The following is a 17,809-nucleotide window of genomic DNA, read 5'->3' as shown; positions in this document are numbered from 1 at the left end:
GAGTAAAAACACTTGCTATGCATAGCCTTCCTTGTGTGTGTGTGTGTGTGCATGCATGCGTGCACATGTGTGTGTTTGTGTGTGCGTGTATATGTTTGCGTGCATGCATGCGTGTGTGTGCATGTATGGGTACATGCATGTGTGTGTGAGTACATGCATATGTGCGTGAGTGTGTGTGTGTATATATATGTGTGTGTGTGCATGCATGCGTGTGTGCATGCGTGTGTGTGTGTGTGTGTGCATGCCTGTGTGCATGTGTGTGTGTGTATGCGTGCATGCATATGTTTGCGTGCATGCATGCATGTGTGTGCATGTATGGGTACGTGCATGTGTGTGTGAGTGTGTGTGCATGCATGTATGCGTGTGTGTGTGTGTGTTTTATGTGTGTGTGTGCATGACTGCGTGCATGTGTGTGTGTATGCGTACATTGTGTATGTGTGCATGCGTGTGTGTGTATGTATGGGTACGTGCATGTGTGTGTGTGTCCATACATATGTGCGTGAGTGTGTGTGTGTGTGTGTGTGTGTGTGTGTGTGTGTGCGTGTGTGCTCCTGAATGCTGTAAGCTATGAGACAAGCATCCAGAGAGACTTCCTGTAAACAGACACGGAGGCTGTGAATGTGATTTCATAGAGGGAAGTGTATTTCCCACTAAACAAGATCTGCTCTTAACAGTTGAGACCTTTTTAACACTGACACCTGAAGAAACTAGCGGGCTGATTTACAGGCCAGCCTTTTATTTTACTAGCTGTTCCCTAGGAGGTGTAATAGGTTGTCTGACAAAGCTGAAGCAGGAAACGAACCCTGGCATCCAGCTCAAATCAGTCACATCTGGAGGCAATTACTTATTGTCATTTTTGGGCAAGTGATAAAAGATTTAGGCACAAGAGTGATACGATGTCTTGAGGAAAAATAAGAACCCAATAAAGCCTTTAATCAAATCAGAACCCTTTGCTGCGTGTCTAACAGCTGATACGCCACAAAGTAAACAAGCATGACGCATGTTCCTGATTTAGGAACTAATAAGGAGAGCACACAAAAGGAGCCACAATGAGCTCAAAGAATGTGGCTCCGAATGCCCCAGGGCCATTTTTACGCATTTGCTTGAACGTTTCTGCTCATATAGAATTGTATAATTGTGGTGCAGTTCCTCTGATTGTCATCTGAAAGTTTACACATTGTACACATGTGGTACATACCTCAATTTCTAATGATCTGCTGGCAATTACATGTCATTGCAATTCTGATCAATTATTTAGCCAGTTTTTCCCTGCAAATAAATGCCACTTTTTAAATAAACTTGTTCTGTTAAACACTTGGCATTTTGTATGTTGCTGAAATGCCTTGTTTTCACAAACCTACGATATCCCCTCAGTAAAATGTGGCCCACTCTTTCCCTCTTGATCACCTGCTGCGTACATGGTGGTAATGATGGTGACAGGCTACATTGACTTTAGCATGTTTTTGTAAGAATCACTCCATTTTATTTTTGCCACACAGTTAATGAAACATAACATTTCTTGCATTTGCACACTCTGAATTTGACACGTATCATTAAGCAGAGCTGTTCCAGTAGGGACCTGGATTTGCAGTCGATCTAATACGCCAGGGTTTCATTTCATCTCTGTTTTGCAGCCCTATATCATTTCCTTTAAGGCCCAATGTTCTGCGTTTAACAGCTTTGAAGTGCGCACAGATCTGACACAACGTTAAGTTTTTCCTGCATTCTGATCCAAAACCAAGCCTTTTAAAAGTATTTTATTGATTGTCATGGCTTTCCAAGTGGCACATTTTGGGATACATCTGTAAAATAGACTATCACTCACATAGCCTTCTAGGGTAATGTGATTACACTGTGTGAGCTTCTGGGGAGATATGTTCATATTTGAAAGAACAACCCATGTTTCATTATACAGTCTTTGGATGTAGTGAGGTTTCTCTAATTTTATGTAATTCTGCTGTCAGGGATGTTTAAGTTTCTGTAATTTTATGTAATTCTGCTATCAGGGATGTTTAAGTTTCTGTAATTGCTTATTTTGCATTTGATTGGTGGAGAGATGATCAGGCAATGAAGCTACATTAGGGTAACATCACTCCGTTTCTTAAGTAAAATGCTCTTGTGCAGGAAGGATAAAGATGCACATTGTTTTCCCTGCCTGTGCGTATTGGCAGGCAGTGCACAGTGTTTATGAGGTGATAGATGGTTATAACATTTCTGCTCATTATTTTTCATCATTGTCACATCCTCAAGCTCCGTTCTATTGACTGCAATTCAAAACCATTTGAGTCTTTTCCCCTTGATTTTGTCCAAATGAAATATTTGCATTTCCTTTAGGGCCACATTTAGCCCGTGGATTATGAACTGTTGGCACTTAATAAGCTATAAATTTTCTGAGTACAAGTGGATACTGGACTCTGTCTGCAGGATACACAGTACAGAGACGCTGTATTGAAATATTTAACTGAGTGCAGGAGGACTGCGGTTTCTCAGTGACAGCTTGCCTCTGTCTCCTGGGTATGCCTACCATGATTTCTAAAGAAGTGAGTGCATTAAAGAGTAATTCACCTGGAGCAAACATTCATGAAGGGTTTAGTCACTGTGTGTTTGTATGTGTGTGTGTGTGTGTGTGTGCGCGTGTGTGTCCGTGTGCGTGGGTGTGTGTGCGTGTGCGTAATGTGTGTGTGTGCGTGTGTGTGTGCATTTTTGCATGCGTGTGTGAGTGTGTGTGTGCATGTGTGTGGATGTGTTGTGTGTGTGTGTGTGTGCGTGTGTGTGCATGTGTGTGTGTGTTTGCGCACATGTGCATGTGTGTGTGTGTGTTGGGGGGAGTGGGGGTGAAGAAGGGGCATATAGAGGGGAAGCGACTTTTGTGATTACACTAAACATTATTGTGCTTGTCATTTGTTTTCTTTGGCCCTCAGGATGTTCACCATGGCAACGGCACACAGCAGGCCTTCTATGCTGACCCTGCCGTCCTCTACGTCTCCCTGCATCGCTATGATGAAGGGAACTTCTTCCCTGGGAGTGGAGCCCCTGATGAGGTGGGTTCTCAATTTCAGTAAAAGGTCTGGGACGCCCTGCACCCCCACCTCTTCACAACCCCCAACCCTCCTCCCCCCACGCAGCACTACCCCGTCTCTATGAAATGGCACCCTGCATGATTAGCCCCCTATTTTCTCAGTCCTGCCACAGAGCAGCCAAATTGTACCCGATTACTTAAATTGCCCTGCGGGACCCCACTTCCCTCCCGCCTGGCTGCCCCAACCTCCACCACTACCACCCGTCCCCCACTCCCAACCCCCTCCACTCCCAACCCCCTCCACCCCCACCCCCCCCCCCGGCTCTCCCTAGAACAAGTGCAGGGCCCGTCTCCGAACCCGTCAGGCACCCTGACTCGCGGGCCGCTTGACGTTTTGTTTGATGATGGTTGCCAGAAAGCGTGACCGCTCCATGTTATTTCTGTTCTGGTGTTTCCCTGTCTCGCAGCGTGGAAGCGGCCTTGGCGAGGGCTATAATGTAAATATTGCTTGGACAGGTGGCCTGGATCCACCCATGGGAGACGTGGAGTACCTCGCAGCTTTCAGGTTGGTATGCTCCAATCTGGTCTCTGCGAATAAGATAAATAATAGCGCGGCATTTTCAGCAGCTAATGTGCTGAGACAGTGTTTTGGACCGACTAGATCATCAGATGGAACATTCCAGATCGTTGTGGATGAGCACACAAACTGAAATTGATGTTGTACATTTTGTGTCACCTGCTTTCGATTTGGAATTGCTTGAACGGGCTTGGAATTTCTTCCATAGTAATTATGACATTCATAATACACCATTTAAAACGATGAAGAGATCTGAGTAAGCATTAGGAAATCTGACTGTGGTGATGCATGCTGGGAATTGCTCGATTTTGATTAACATCACAGATAAAAACAAATATCTGATACGTGGCATTACGTATATATTTGTCAGAATTTGTTTGGTTAAAATTTTGAGGCTGTGTTTGTCTTGGGTAAAATAAAGTGAAAATAAATACTATTGAAACTGAAATAATAATTTTATGTGAAAAGAGCATAAAAGGACCTTTAGACTTTGTTCTATAAATACTGCCAAACGCAATTAATATCCAAAACTGTCACTTGTCAAATGTTTATGTTAAATGAACCCATTCAAAACATGAAAACATTTTTATTTTTATTTTCACAGTCTACAGACTTTTGCACATTTTACAGATTTTTCTAACCTGTGAAAATTTAAGCTATACTGAAAATATAAATAAATGTATTTTTCAATAGAAGAGCATTAACTTTTTGTGTTACTGTGACATTAGTATTAATGGTAATGTGCCATTTTTTTATTTCTAATACACTTTTAAAAATGTACATACTTTAATATGCTTTACCAATGTGAAGTAAATGTGGAAGAGTTTTTTAACTGGTGAAAAATTCTTGGACTACCAAGTCTCCATTCTGAAGGGATCACCCTTCAAGAAAGTCTATAAAAAACGGGCTTTGATGACTTTGAACTTCAAAGTTCTCACTTAAGAACTCTTAAGAATTATTTAAATTGGGACACAGTGCAGATAATCAGTACTGGTCCTAATTTTTACATGAAGATCACCCAAATCAGAAACCTTTGCCATTCATTCAATTCTAAATTATACACTAGGACTTGACTGTGGGTTTATTGTGATGTGAAGAAAGACGTCACTGGCAGAAAAGGGCCCCTGACACAAGTTTGTAATTTGTGATTGATGGCTGGGTGGGACAACATTTTAAATGGCAAATGATTAAAGTTTTTTGACATAATGACACAAATATTTACATTCAACCCAGCCCATGATATATACCCGATAGGATTCAGTTACAACAAAGGAAGTAGATATTTGACAGGAGTGACTGCAGAAATTATAAATAATATTCATTTTTCCGTAGGATCCCTTCGTTGTGATCAGCTAATAATGAAAGACAAAATAATGAAATAAGTACATGAATATATGTGACAGTCACACAAAAAGTTGTAATAATCACATTAAAAAGAAAAACAAGGTAATTTATGTTACCTATAAATACTTAATGATGGTGGACTTGTGATATTCACATGTATATAGTGATAAGAAAACACCTCTAAACTGAAATGGAAAACATAATGTGCATGCATAGTCCTGCTCCTTGTGTCTGTTTAATCGTTAAACTTGTCACTTCCCAAGGAAAGAACATCTGCAAATGGAAAGATCATAAAATTAGCAACCTAAAACCATTTGTTTATTTTGTTTTCACCTGTGACCTTGGCAACATCTATATCTGCAAATCAAAGTAATAATCTCATAAATGCTGCCCAGGAGCCTTGGGCAAAAAAGTGCTCATTTAAAAGCTGGGAAAATTGGATACCTGATAATGACTTGGGGTGACTCATAAATGTTTGTGTTTTGTTTTTGTTTTGTTTTGCCTTTGTTATTTGCCATTTGGCTGAAGTACAAGCTTGCCACAGGGGGAAAAAATCTTCATAATGAAGGATGTAAATGCTTGTAAAAAAAAAGAGGTTTATGTGCAGTTAACAATTAATTAAGCAGAAACCATTCTTGTTGCCTGTCATCATATATGTATTGTGCTTTTTCAAACAAATTGACATTTGTTAGTGTTTTACATTCAGTAAACAAGATTCATGGGCCTTATCATGAACAGTGATAATGCATTGTATCCGACTATTATTCGCGTTGAAGTGAAAAACTGCTCCAAACACTACTGCTCATAATCATAACCAGACTAATTCATTTTGGGGCACTGAAAGAAGGGGCTACTAGCTAAACTGAGCATGTCCTGGCTAACCAGGTGGTGATTCAAATAATAACACTTTCAAACACTGAACTGCATTCAGCACTGTGTGCATAAGAGTTGGGTTAGACACCTGCTTGTACATGTTATGTTTGCGCATATAAAAAGAAATGTGCACACATAACAGGCTTAAATATTTATAAATACAAATAGAACATTCATATTTTGGTTTTATAGATACCAGAGTTTCTGTTCTTTGACAAAACAAACAAACAAACAAACAAAAAAAAAACAGTCATCCTCACTTTGGCCTGTGTTTTCGGTGAACTGGTTTTCTAGCATAGGATTCAGATTTTTCTTCAGGAAGAGTTTTAGACGTAATTATTTCTTCCATTGTGATAATTCCCAACCCTAATGTATTATGATCCTGCTAACATGGTAATTGTCTGGATTGCACCAAAACCATTATGATTGTTCCATCTTATTAATCATTGCTTAAATGGATTGTGATTCAATGATTGTACCCATGTAGAGGATTTGAACTGAATTGCTTTTAACAAAACCTGTCAGTGAATAAGCTTTGGCCTAAGTGGTATTATGTGGACTAAGAATGACATTTCTTGTCAGATGCTGCAAATAATAGTCATTTGTTTTAATTCCATTCTAAAATAATCATCAAAAGTTTGGCACAAGAAAATTGACGCCAGTGAAAATTCAGTCCAGTTTAAATTCAATCAAAATTTGCTCTTAACTCAGTAATTACCATAATGAACTTAATAGACTGTATTTATGAAGAAGACAAAAATTACAGTTGCATTTGTTATCAAAGGAGTGGATGATGAAATATGAGCTGTTTCATCATTGCATTTTCATTATTCTAGTGATGGTGAGCAAACCTATAAACCTCAGATGTACATATGAGAAGATGAATTGTTTTTCATAGTGTTTTAAAGGACCAATGAAAAATGAAAGGACCATGAAAGGAGAACCAGAAGCCCAGTCAAGGAGAAAAAATGACCAGCGTCTATGACAAACAAAATAATGTGCATGTTTATCAGACCTTCAGGCCCCAGGGCTGAGAATGGAAAAATTATTTACCAAAGCATGAAAATATTCAATCACTAGAGGCAGGGGGCATGAGTGTTTTAATGACCTAGTCCACAGGCCTTTGGCTAGCTGCAGGCTTTCTCAAATGGCCATGGACCCTGCCACACTGACTGCCAGCCCTTGGGTCATGAGTGAGATGAAACAGATAAGATAATTGAGTCTAATGAAATCCAGAAGACGCAGTCCTGGCCAGCATTTTTTTCTTCTTCTTCGTCTTCTTCTTGTTGAGCTTGAATTTGAAGAGTGCGTGTGGAAGTGGAGCTTTAATTCAAACCAGGGCCACTCTGCTGGGCCTAGTAGTCCGCCACTTTGATATCGTTTGAAGTTCCGAAAGTGTTCACTGCCCCACTGGCCCGCTGGGCTCAGTTGCTGTGGTTACCTTAATTACCACGCTTTACTGCCGACTTTACAGCACAGGAAAGGAGCCATTATATGTTCTGTCGACATTCGCCTCTTTTTGGGCCAGGGGTTAAAGGTCATGTGAGGGAAACCAAAATAATTCACTCTGAGACAAAGGGGGAAAAAATCTCAGCATGAGAGAGGATAAAAATACCGAACAACCGAAAAATGTCCAACTTCTTTAGTCATGATTAGTGTAGCAGATATTTAAAAACAACAACAACAACCAAAGCAAAGCTTGCAAAAAAAAGTCAACATCCATGTTTTTGCTATTGTAGTTTCAGTAAATGTACCACGTACCCATGATCTGTGATCTATGTTCAGATACTAACATGGAAAAAATCCAAAAATGCAATCAGATCTCGTGGGATTTATTTTGAAAGGCTCGTGCAGATGTTCATAACATTGCAACTGATGTGATTTACATTTACACGAGAGCAGCAAAAGAAAGAAAAATCATGAAACAAAATCACCATCAGCTGTATTTTTGAACTCATTCTTTATTTACCCATCCTTCTCAGCCCCGTGCCTCAGATCCAGTCCTCAGAACAGCCAAACACCTCACCGTTCCACGGTTATTTCGCAGTGTTGCACTCACATAATTAGAGATATGATTGCCTCCACATTTGTATCCAAATGACTTGCATTAAATTACCACCCACAAAATTTCACAGCAACTTAAATCCTCAAAGACATTTATCTTACTGCTTCACAGACAAAAGGAAAACTGTTCAGATGGGAATTGCGGGGAAAAGCGTAAACAAACAAAGCAATTATCTGAAGAAGGAAGGAAGCAATACTCTCTGTGAACATCTCCTGAACTTTAGTTGAAAGAGTGAGCATATCTGGTTTTACACGATGCACTGTATTGTATTACAAAGCTTTTCGTTTTACAAAAAGTTTTCATTATCTGTCATATTTAATGAGCAATGTGTGTTGCCTCTTGTATTCAATGAAAAAAGGTATTCGTACATACATACATATATACATTTTTGTGGAACTTTGTTCTACCCATTTATTCACAATTGAAAACAAGATGAAGAATGTACAGCATCACCATACTTTATACAAATATACACACACACATATATATATATATACATTTTTTTGTGATTTTCTTTGTTCATGGATAACTTGCTAATGGCACAGTATGACTGTAAGTTATAGTATGATGGACAGCTGTATTTCCCACAGTGTGGCTCCTTTTCACACAGACATAGCCCACAGCCACAGAGGAGAGTTAATGTAGTGTAGCGCAGGAAAAAAGCAGTCATTATCAGGCCACTCTGCAATAATGGCCACTTCATGCCGCAGCACTAAATGCCTAATTACAAGGGTTTTGGCACAGACCACACTTGCATGAGTGTCCCCCTTTACACCACAGGCCAGTCCACACAGGCACCCTGCACTAGGCTGTTGGGTGCAAAAGCAGCATGACGGCTGGCCATGACCAGATCACACGTGATATCAACATAACCAATGAAGAGTGTCCTGCGGTCCTTAATCTCTATCAAAGGGGATATCATGCAGTACTGGATAAAAACACGGGGAAGAAAAAAAGAATTTTGGGATTACAGGACTGCTCAGCTAACAGCAATAGCGTGTCTCATGACAGTTTCTTTCTTTTTAACATGTTTATTCCTTATTTCTGAAGGACCTAGTCCATGTGCTGTGGGGTACGCAACAAGACCAAAAGCTGAATATGCTGAAAGGAATTGTTTTTTAAAAAGTGAAGTAAACTGTACTCTAGTAATGACGTTAATCAAAAGCATTTAACTTGCCAAAGACAAACTCACACATAAACATTATGACCTTTACTTTTGTCTTCCTTTCTTTTTTCCTTCTTACATACATATGAGGCCTATTTTGCTTATACCACAATGCTTTCTCTTTTTTTCCTTTCTAGGACAATAATCATCCCTCTTGCCCATGAGTTTGATCCTGACGTGGTGCTGGTGTCAGCTGGGTTTGATGCCATGGAAGGTCATGAACCACCGCTGGGCGGGTACAAAGTCACAGCTAAATGTATGTGCCCTTTATTTTCTGTATTAAGCCGCGTTTCCACCGCAGGAACTATACCCCGGAACTAGGAACCTTTTGAGGAACTCAGTGCGTTTCCACCGCAGGAACTAGGGTCTAAATTTAGTTCTGGGGGCTTTGTTTTACCCCCCAAAACGTTCCTGCTCGGGGGGTAGTACTTTCCGAAAATACAGGAACCTTTTGGGTGGAGCTTGCAGCGCTGAACATTTCTGATTGGTCGAGTACTCGTAGCATTTGTGTTGTATTTATTTTCCGCCATTACCCGCCATGTTTGAAAATATGCAGCGGCAAACCAATTTATTTTCATAATAACTTCAAATCAAACTTGTATGTTATGCGGCGCAGTAGCCTACTTTTGGTTATAGCCTGTCAACGTCTTGGAATTATAACGTGTGCTCTTCTGTTCTTTTCTTGCTTTAGTATTCGTTTTATAAAATGCTAAGCATTCGTGCTGGGACAGCATATTATGTAGGCTACCAAAACATTCAAACGGATTAATTCGGTTGCTGAATATTTTCTTCCGGATTTTCTTTGTTAGCCCGTTGTAATTGACTCAAAACGTTTGATACAGTTATGTGAGGTATGCGGTAGTTCTGCATGATACAGTACAAGCAAACTGGAAATCACCTTCCGCACTTTTTATCCGGGTAAAATAACAGGTTAATTCTAGTAATCTTCCCTTTAGCTTTTTCAGACTGCCGTAATTTTACTCAATTTTACTGCCATTTTTCAATTCCACGAAAAGACCAGGAAAAATATGGACTCATTTATGGTGCATGGTTCGCATCTGGAGGGCACACTTCGCTGCTCGGCTAGCAGTAACTTCGAAGGAAAGCAAACGGTGGCTGTACCACTACTAATTTACATTTTCACGCAAGTCCGAGTTTTCGTTCTATTCTTGTCATTTTGCGATTAGCCTATATGGAATTGACGACGAGAAAGTAATAAAACAGCAAATTGTTTACAACGTGTGCATGTTTTCTGCTGTTAATGAATGTGTTTGAGAGGATATATGAAAATCAATAAATACAAAAGTAACCATATATAGTCATTGTTGGTAACCCGTTGTATATAAGTGGAATAAACCCCTCCGGGCTGTCCCGGTTATTAGAAATTAATGTAGGCTACTTCGGTGGTAGTATGGTGTTACAGAAGAAATCATATGACAGATGGACCGACGACAACGTCAGTGGGCTAATTTGCCTAATCTTCGCGGTACTTTAGACCCCGGTGGAAACGCAGACAACCATTGGCTGAAGGAACCTTTTAGTTCCTGGTAAAGTAGTTCCTGGGACTGAAAGTTCCGGGTAATTTTGGTGGAAACGCGGCTTTAGACTGTAATCAGTGGTGGTGTGGTAACCAGACTGTGGTTATACAATTCATTGGGGGGGGGACACTGCTGTTGTATGTCTGAACAAAAAGTACTTAACTGGAATTGTTTTAGTAAATATCCTGTGACATAAATGAATTACTGTTTAAGCAAAACCATAGTCACACAGTATAAGATTGTTTACCAAGCAGATTAATTATAAGAAAGTAAAACTGCACCTCCTCGATGCAGTAGAGCTGGAAGTGCACACAAACCAAGAGGGTTAAAAATGTGACATTTGTTGCAATGCTGCGGAAGCATTTTGATGCAAATACAGAACAGCTGCCGATATGCAGGAACACATTTAGGGGTGGCCTGTAAGTGGAGAGAGTTAATAGAAAAATTGCAGCGATCTCAGTACATTTTCCTGTTTTGAAGTCCTATTGATGTCATTTGTAACGCATTGTACACTACATAGCGAGTGAGTGTTATTTATTGGGGATGCCATTTAACCTATACCAAGTAGAGGCATTTCTAGAAATCAACAATACACACATGCTAAATAAGAAAAAATAAAATATAATTAAAAACAATTCAAGAGGCTAAAACAAAATGGGTACCAAACAAAATATATTAGCAAAATATTAATACTGTACTGCTTGGTTGTTAATCGTGAAAAAATTAATTTAAATGTATGTGCCACATTTAAATTAATCATGAAAAACTAATTTAAATGTATGTGCCAAATTGTCCTCAATTACTGGTCCAGTTTAATTGGTGAGTGGAAAAAAACACATCCCTCTGTACTACACAAGCATGCAAGGCAACTCTCCAATGTGAACTTTTAAAACTTAAAAATGTGCAATAAGGGTATTATAAATTTTCTCTTCTGTTCATGTAAACAAGTTGCGGCATCAGATCTGGAATTCTTCTGCAATGCCACAGGAGAAAAGGCTTAAATAGCGTTAAATAGGGTAATAAAATCTCAACACAGAGAGGAGGGGGAACTTGCAAGGATTTGGGACTCCCTGGTGAAGCATCAAAGGATTTGGCAGACCGTTGTCTTTTTTTTTTTTTCTCTAAACAAACACTCCTTATCTGTAACCGTATTCTAACATGAGCTTTTCACGATCATGGACTTCAAAAACATGCCAGAGACCCAATAACCCTAAGAATGGCCCACTATCAGGCCAGGGCCTGGTCACAGGAGCAGGGGCTTCCATGCTGTTTGTTGTTGTCCTTTTAGCTGCATGGGACGATTAGGGACCATATGTGTTTTAATCTGTTAGAATCTGCTCTGCCCCCTCCCCCCTGTTACCTGGTGACAACCCCCTGGGATGCTGTCGGGGCTGTAATGACAGCTTCAGGATTTCATTATCTTTCTTTGACTTTATGCTCAAATGAGCTTTAATGTTTAATTAGATGATTTAATTGCACAAAATCATAAAAAAACATGGTTATATGTTACTCTCTAAACCAATTTATATATACTCTTTGACCTCTTGTCACATGTAGTTTACCCTTTGAAAATACTTTGGAAAATTGAAAACGCCTTTCATGTTAGATGACTGAACGTTTTTTTTTAGTTATAAGTGTAGTGTTCTTATTTGTATAATTTGTATAACATTCAACTTTTACGCTTGTGCTTCACAAACTAGTTTAAACCTATGGAATTTTTTATCATTTACAATGATGACCTGCATCATATTTTTAGCTCGGGGGGGGAGGGGGAGGGGGGGTTGTACCAGACGAAACACACGTGAACATGGGGAGAATCTGGGAGGCACCAGGCAACACTGCACTACCTTTAGGCTTAAGGATATAATGAGTATATGAAGCATGCTCAATTTTGCCCTTTTGCAGTGGCTTTTTGGTTTGGCCTTTACTTTTTAGGGCTTCCCACAATCTAAAAGTAATACTTTCTTGGCAAATGGACACTCTGATTAGCAAGCAATGGGGTGAGAATGTTGATACAAGCCAGTTTGGAATTAATGAAAACCTGGTGCTCACTTTAGAATCTGCCAGAACCTAGCGATATTTCCATACCAACACACTTCCTATAATTTATTGTAAGATATTACTGCAGCTGAAGTACAGTAGAAAATGAAGAAATCAAATCAGAGTGGGATCGACTCTGACTCTAACGATGTAAAAATGACTAACAGAGTGTTAAACATTTTTACATTTCACTGAATAAAATATTTGCTGTTTCACATTGATATGCAAAATTATTCTGTGTTTCTCAATATCTGTGAAAATATTTGTAGCTCTATCATCACTAATAGTACCACTCAGGGATTATGGGATTGATCACCACGATGATATCCCCTGTCCGGAGTGCCTGTCATCCTGTCATTGGTCACACTGTGATGGGAGCTCCAAAAGGGAGTCTAGAGGTTGACTAAACACAAAGCACCCTGGGTACTTTATGACAGCCCCAGTGTAACTCTATATCTCAGTGCATGCAACAGCCTGCTTTGAACTTGATTTAGCACTGCGGTCACAAACGGCAAGGTTTTCCATCCTGTTAGCCGGTGCCAGCACCCTGGTGATACGCCGATTGGGGACGCAGATAAGTCAACCTTAAGTGTTCTCAAGCACTGGGAAGGAGACACATGGATCCTGAACAGTTTCCTGGAGAGACCTGTGTACAAACGGACACAGGACACTGCGGTATTAAGGGCTCAAATCGCAAAGTGTTTTACTAAGTGATTACACACTTTCACCTCCAACCCTTCATGACCTCATGCCTTTTTAACGAGAGCATTTCTTAGCACCAAGGTTACGGTTAGCAAAATAATTTGACATTGTCAGTTGGTTCTACAATCAATAATTTTACTTTTTAAACGTTACTCATCTAATTGTGTTTTTGAAAGGTTTTTCTTAATCATGCACCAGCTATCATGACATTTAAAGAACTGGTCCCCATTTCATGTGTGTGGCTGACTGAGTTAACCCAGTTAGCTTCTTGACGTTTTGGGATAAACCCAGAATTTTCGGTTTCATGAAGCAAGTTCACAATTTAGTCAGACTTGTTACCCAGGCAACAGACTCTTAAGCTCAGACCTGCAAAAACTCAGGTTTAAGCTGCAGATGAACAAGATGAACAAGATGAACACAGATTACGTATATAAGCCACCCGGTGAAATCACACACACCAACATCAGAAATGACCACACCAGAGGTTCTTGTTGATGAAGGGAAGGGGTCATCATTGTAAGAAGAGCTTTTAGAAGGGAATGTGTTTTTAGTGACCAGCATGATCCTTTAAGGCATTTGGATGATTATCTTTATGAGCGCTACCGGTTTAGTCATGAGGGAAGTATTTACCTCCAGCGATTAATAGGAGTGCACAATGCCAACTCCACAGAGTGAAGCAGAGCCGTCACAGTGACACAGGCACTGTATATTGGACTGTGTGTGAATACAGCAGCACATTTTTAAATGCCATTGGCAATGCTGAAGATATTATAAACATTGTGTATCACCTATCATATATAAAATGCAAAGCAAAGTGCTTCATATTTGAGAACAAGAATAAAAATTAAATAAAACCAACCAAACCGGATGTAAGATTACACAATAAATACAGTCATTTGTGGTAAAATGTGAAAATGAAAACATGGCAGAGGAAAAAAAATGTACTAAGACAAAGTGAAATAAGAAATATCATTAAAGCCACAGAAATGAACATATCAACAAAGCCACAGTATGTTGAGTGATCAGGAAAGTGTACGTTGCATTCAAAAGGCACGTCAGTGTGTTCCTCAGATTTCCTGTCCACGCAAGGGTAAACACTATTAAAGGAGGTTTCTGTGCAGTCACAGGTAAATCTGATATCATTTGCAAGAGGGTGTCACAACGGTATTGTTTATATAATCACTAATAAATGTTTTTATAGCATTTCCCTCCCTCCAGTAGCATGACCAGCTGAACGGGCTCTCTCCTGGGCCCTGCTATGTTGGACGGTTGGAGAATGACCTGTCGCTGAGCTCGGTTGGGGGGGGGGGGTGGTGTTTAGTACAGATACAAAAGGGTATTAGTAGACGACTAGACGTGATGAAGGATGAACTGGACCAACCACTACAATAGAAGCTGCTGCATCCAGCCACTGGTTCAGAGCAGGTACTCTTGAAGCTTGTGCTGCAGCTTCAGTAACTCTCCAGCTGCAGCACAAGCTTCTCAGCAGGGGTGAAGGTTTGGGGTGCTTCATCCCCCCCATCCGACCTCATCTTATCCTCAGCTTTTTTCTTGCTAGCTACATTACAATAGTTTTACATAACAATGGTTAACCACTTTACCTAGCTACCTTTTAGTCATATATTTTTACATTTGGCTTTGACCTGCTGCCAGGTCCTTTTGTATCTGCTGTCACATGACCTTAGAAGTCATGGTTCTGATAATATTGTCAAGCAATGACAATAGTATGAGAACCTTGTGAAAATTGTTCCTGGTGAAAATGCTTCTTTTTATACTTTCTGTACAGCAAAGGATGATAGATTTTTTGTTTCAAGTAGAACATTTGCCCAAAATGGCCTCATGGACTGAATGAGTTTCTGGGTTGGGACTTGTGTTTAGGTTCCACTTGTGAGATCTAAACATACTTCACTTTAGGCTGAGAGCCCCCACAGAGCCATCAGTTCACACTCCTGCTCAATCCCATTACCTTGTTCCATAGACCCCCTATTGTTTATATTCAATTACTGTAAATCAAGCTTAATTTGAATTGGGGGGAGTGTCTTAACACGATGAGCATTAGGATTTTGCAAATATAACTGCTCAGTAGCTGGAGAAAAAAAGGGGAGAAGGGTTGGTCTCGTGTTTAATGGACTTTATTATGCAGTGGTCAATCAGTGGCAGTCACCTGTGCGTGGGATGTGTAGAATGTAGCTCAGTTTATCAAAATAGTGTCGTGGCACGCCTATACCAATATTTTTATTGAATATTTTACAGAAAAAAAACCAACAGAAATCAAAATAAATAAATCACTATTTTCTGCTATCAACACAAACATGTGACTGGAAGGGAAAATCTAAGTGTTGGAAAATATTTTCCACTTCTGCTTGCGTTCCTTCATGTAGTGCAGTTATTTATAGCATTGTATGAACATCCTCACCTGACTTTAGCAATCTTTCTTAAGCTGTGGACATATATCTATGGGGAGAAGCTGAACGACTTCAGTATTTATTCGTAGGAGAGTAACCTGGCAAAAGGATTCCCCCTGAGACCACAAGACATTATCAGAAGAAGTATGAAATGGCAGCACTCTTCACTCCTATAAGTCTGCTGTCTGGTCCTTCCCACCCCTAAATTACACTTTGCAATGAACCTTGTCCTGGCATTGACCCTCTGCCATGCCTACTTACAAAATACAGAAGCCAATGATGGTGTTACCAATGTACTATCATCACTCATTTGCCCTGGAGTGCTATTCATAATTGTGAATTATTCAGAAATTATCACAATATTAAGCATAAATGTAATTGCAACACTATATTAAATGCGTATTAATAAACCATTAATAAAACACTGTAAACACACCGAACATCTGTGCCAGTAACATTAATTCCTTGTTCTGCAGAGCCTGTCTGCAGTGAACCTGACAAATATTTTTTAATTTGTATATTGTGTATTATTTCAAAGTATGATATGTATTAAAACATTGAGCAGCGGCTAAATAATTGAAATTAAACATTTTTAAATCCCAATTAAATTATATAATTTTGTACAAATACATACACATTCACACTATTTGATCATTTGACAACCTTACTAATTACAATTTACACATTAGCTGTACAGGTGAAGAGCTACTGAAGCTATTTACATTGTGTACTTTGCTAATGGGTACAACGTTATGCTCTTTACAGGATTCAAACAGGCAAACTGCTGGTTACAAATACACTTTGAAGCAGATCTGTTGTTTCAATTGTGAATGTGATATGATGATGATATTGTCTGTAGTATCCCAATAGAAATATACATATTTATACAAGTACAGTATAGTATTAGTATGAAGAAAATGGTAACGTGTGTAATTTTGAATGTGTACTATTATATATTTAGCAACAAATAATTTTAAAAACATATTTCTTCATAGCTTTGAAATGCACAGGAAGAAAGAATAAACACTAAAGGTCAAAGTACCTTATATTTGAATGATTTGTTAGAGAGATATTTGTCAAGATTAACGCTCATCTAAATACTGATAAATTAAGCAAGTTATGCTAATCAGCCTTCACGGCTCATCTGCAGCAAGGGCTTGAAAGTTTCTTAGCTGATGTCATTTGCGCTTTAATAACAAGCACCCTGAAAATAGTGAATAAACAGTGAATAAGTAATGGATTTCCATTGATCACACCCATGGCAAAACATTTGAACAGTTTGGTTTTTCCTTGCTGTAAATCCATTGATAAAAACACCAGGTCCATTTCTTTAAAATACGTTGAAATGCGTGCAGCGCCAGATGTGGTGATTCAATTCAGATGATTCTGACCAGCGGTACATTTCACATGTGTTTTCCCATTGTGTGACACTACAAACACTCGCTGGAAACATAAGAAAAGCTCTATCCACTGAAGGCATTATTGTTTTTTGCTGGTTTGTGTGTATCACCTCGGTTTTTGTCTTTTCATTCCTCCATTGCTTTGGTATTACTCTCTTTTCTCTGTGATTGTATGTTGTTCAGCTGCTTGAATATTTATATGCCACATGTATAAAACATGGGCCTCATCTGGAAAAGGTTAGCTTGCCGGTGTCCTTTTGGGCAAAAGTCAAGTTCTCCTATGGAGGCGCGTCCATTCCCAGTATGACTACTGTAAAAATTCCTATAGCTCCGTGCGGAAAAGAAGGCGGCTGTACAGAAAGCAGTGCTCATCGATAAGTGAAACGACGAGTATTTGTGGGCAGTTCTCACTAGATGAAATTGATGAGAATAATCACTGTGAAATGCTGAGCTACTATTACACTTGCACGCTGAGGTATAATGCTGTATGTGATGACTGAGATATAGGCTGCCTGAGTTGTGTGCTGGTGACCTAACATTAAAATAAAATGTGAAGATTTATTTTAGGCTTACTGAGATGGGAAGTAATAATTAATACCAGTGAACCAGCGATCTGGGTTAAATATGTATTTTTAAATGATCTAAATCTTTAGATGCCTGTAAAATTTGAAAACACTCCTG

At 39.4% G+C, this 17,809-nt stretch overlaps 1 protein-coding gene across 7 annotated transcripts in view; it reads left to right on the top strand.

The window, feature by feature from the left end:
- Nucleotides 1-17,809, top strand: part of LOC118223946 (histone deacetylase 9-like) — a 123,991-nt gene that overhangs the window by 90,950 nt on the left and 15,232 nt on the right. For all 7 annotated transcript variants that reach the window (XM_035411080.1, XM_035411089.1, XM_035411056.1 and 4 more), the window contains 3 exons: nucleotides 2,922-3,041; nucleotides 3,487-3,584; nucleotides 9,181-9,299. In XM_035411080.1, coding sequence (XP_035266971.1) covers nucleotides 2,922-3,041; nucleotides 3,487-3,584; nucleotides 9,181-9,299 — 337 coding nt within the window. The remainder of the gene's footprint in view (nucleotides 1-2,921; nucleotides 3,042-3,486; nucleotides 3,585-9,180; nucleotides 9,300-17,809) is intronic.

The sequence above is a fragment of the Anguilla anguilla genome, chromosome 1 (genome assembly GCF_013347855.1).
Source record: "Anguilla anguilla isolate fAngAng1 chromosome 1, fAngAng1.pri, whole genome shotgun sequence".
Taxonomy (NCBI): Eukaryota; Metazoa; Chordata; class Actinopteri; order Anguilliformes; family Anguillidae; genus Anguilla; species Anguilla anguilla.
The sequence above is the reverse complement of the archived record's forward strand: the minus strand, read 5'-3'. Positions and strand labels throughout refer to the sequence as shown.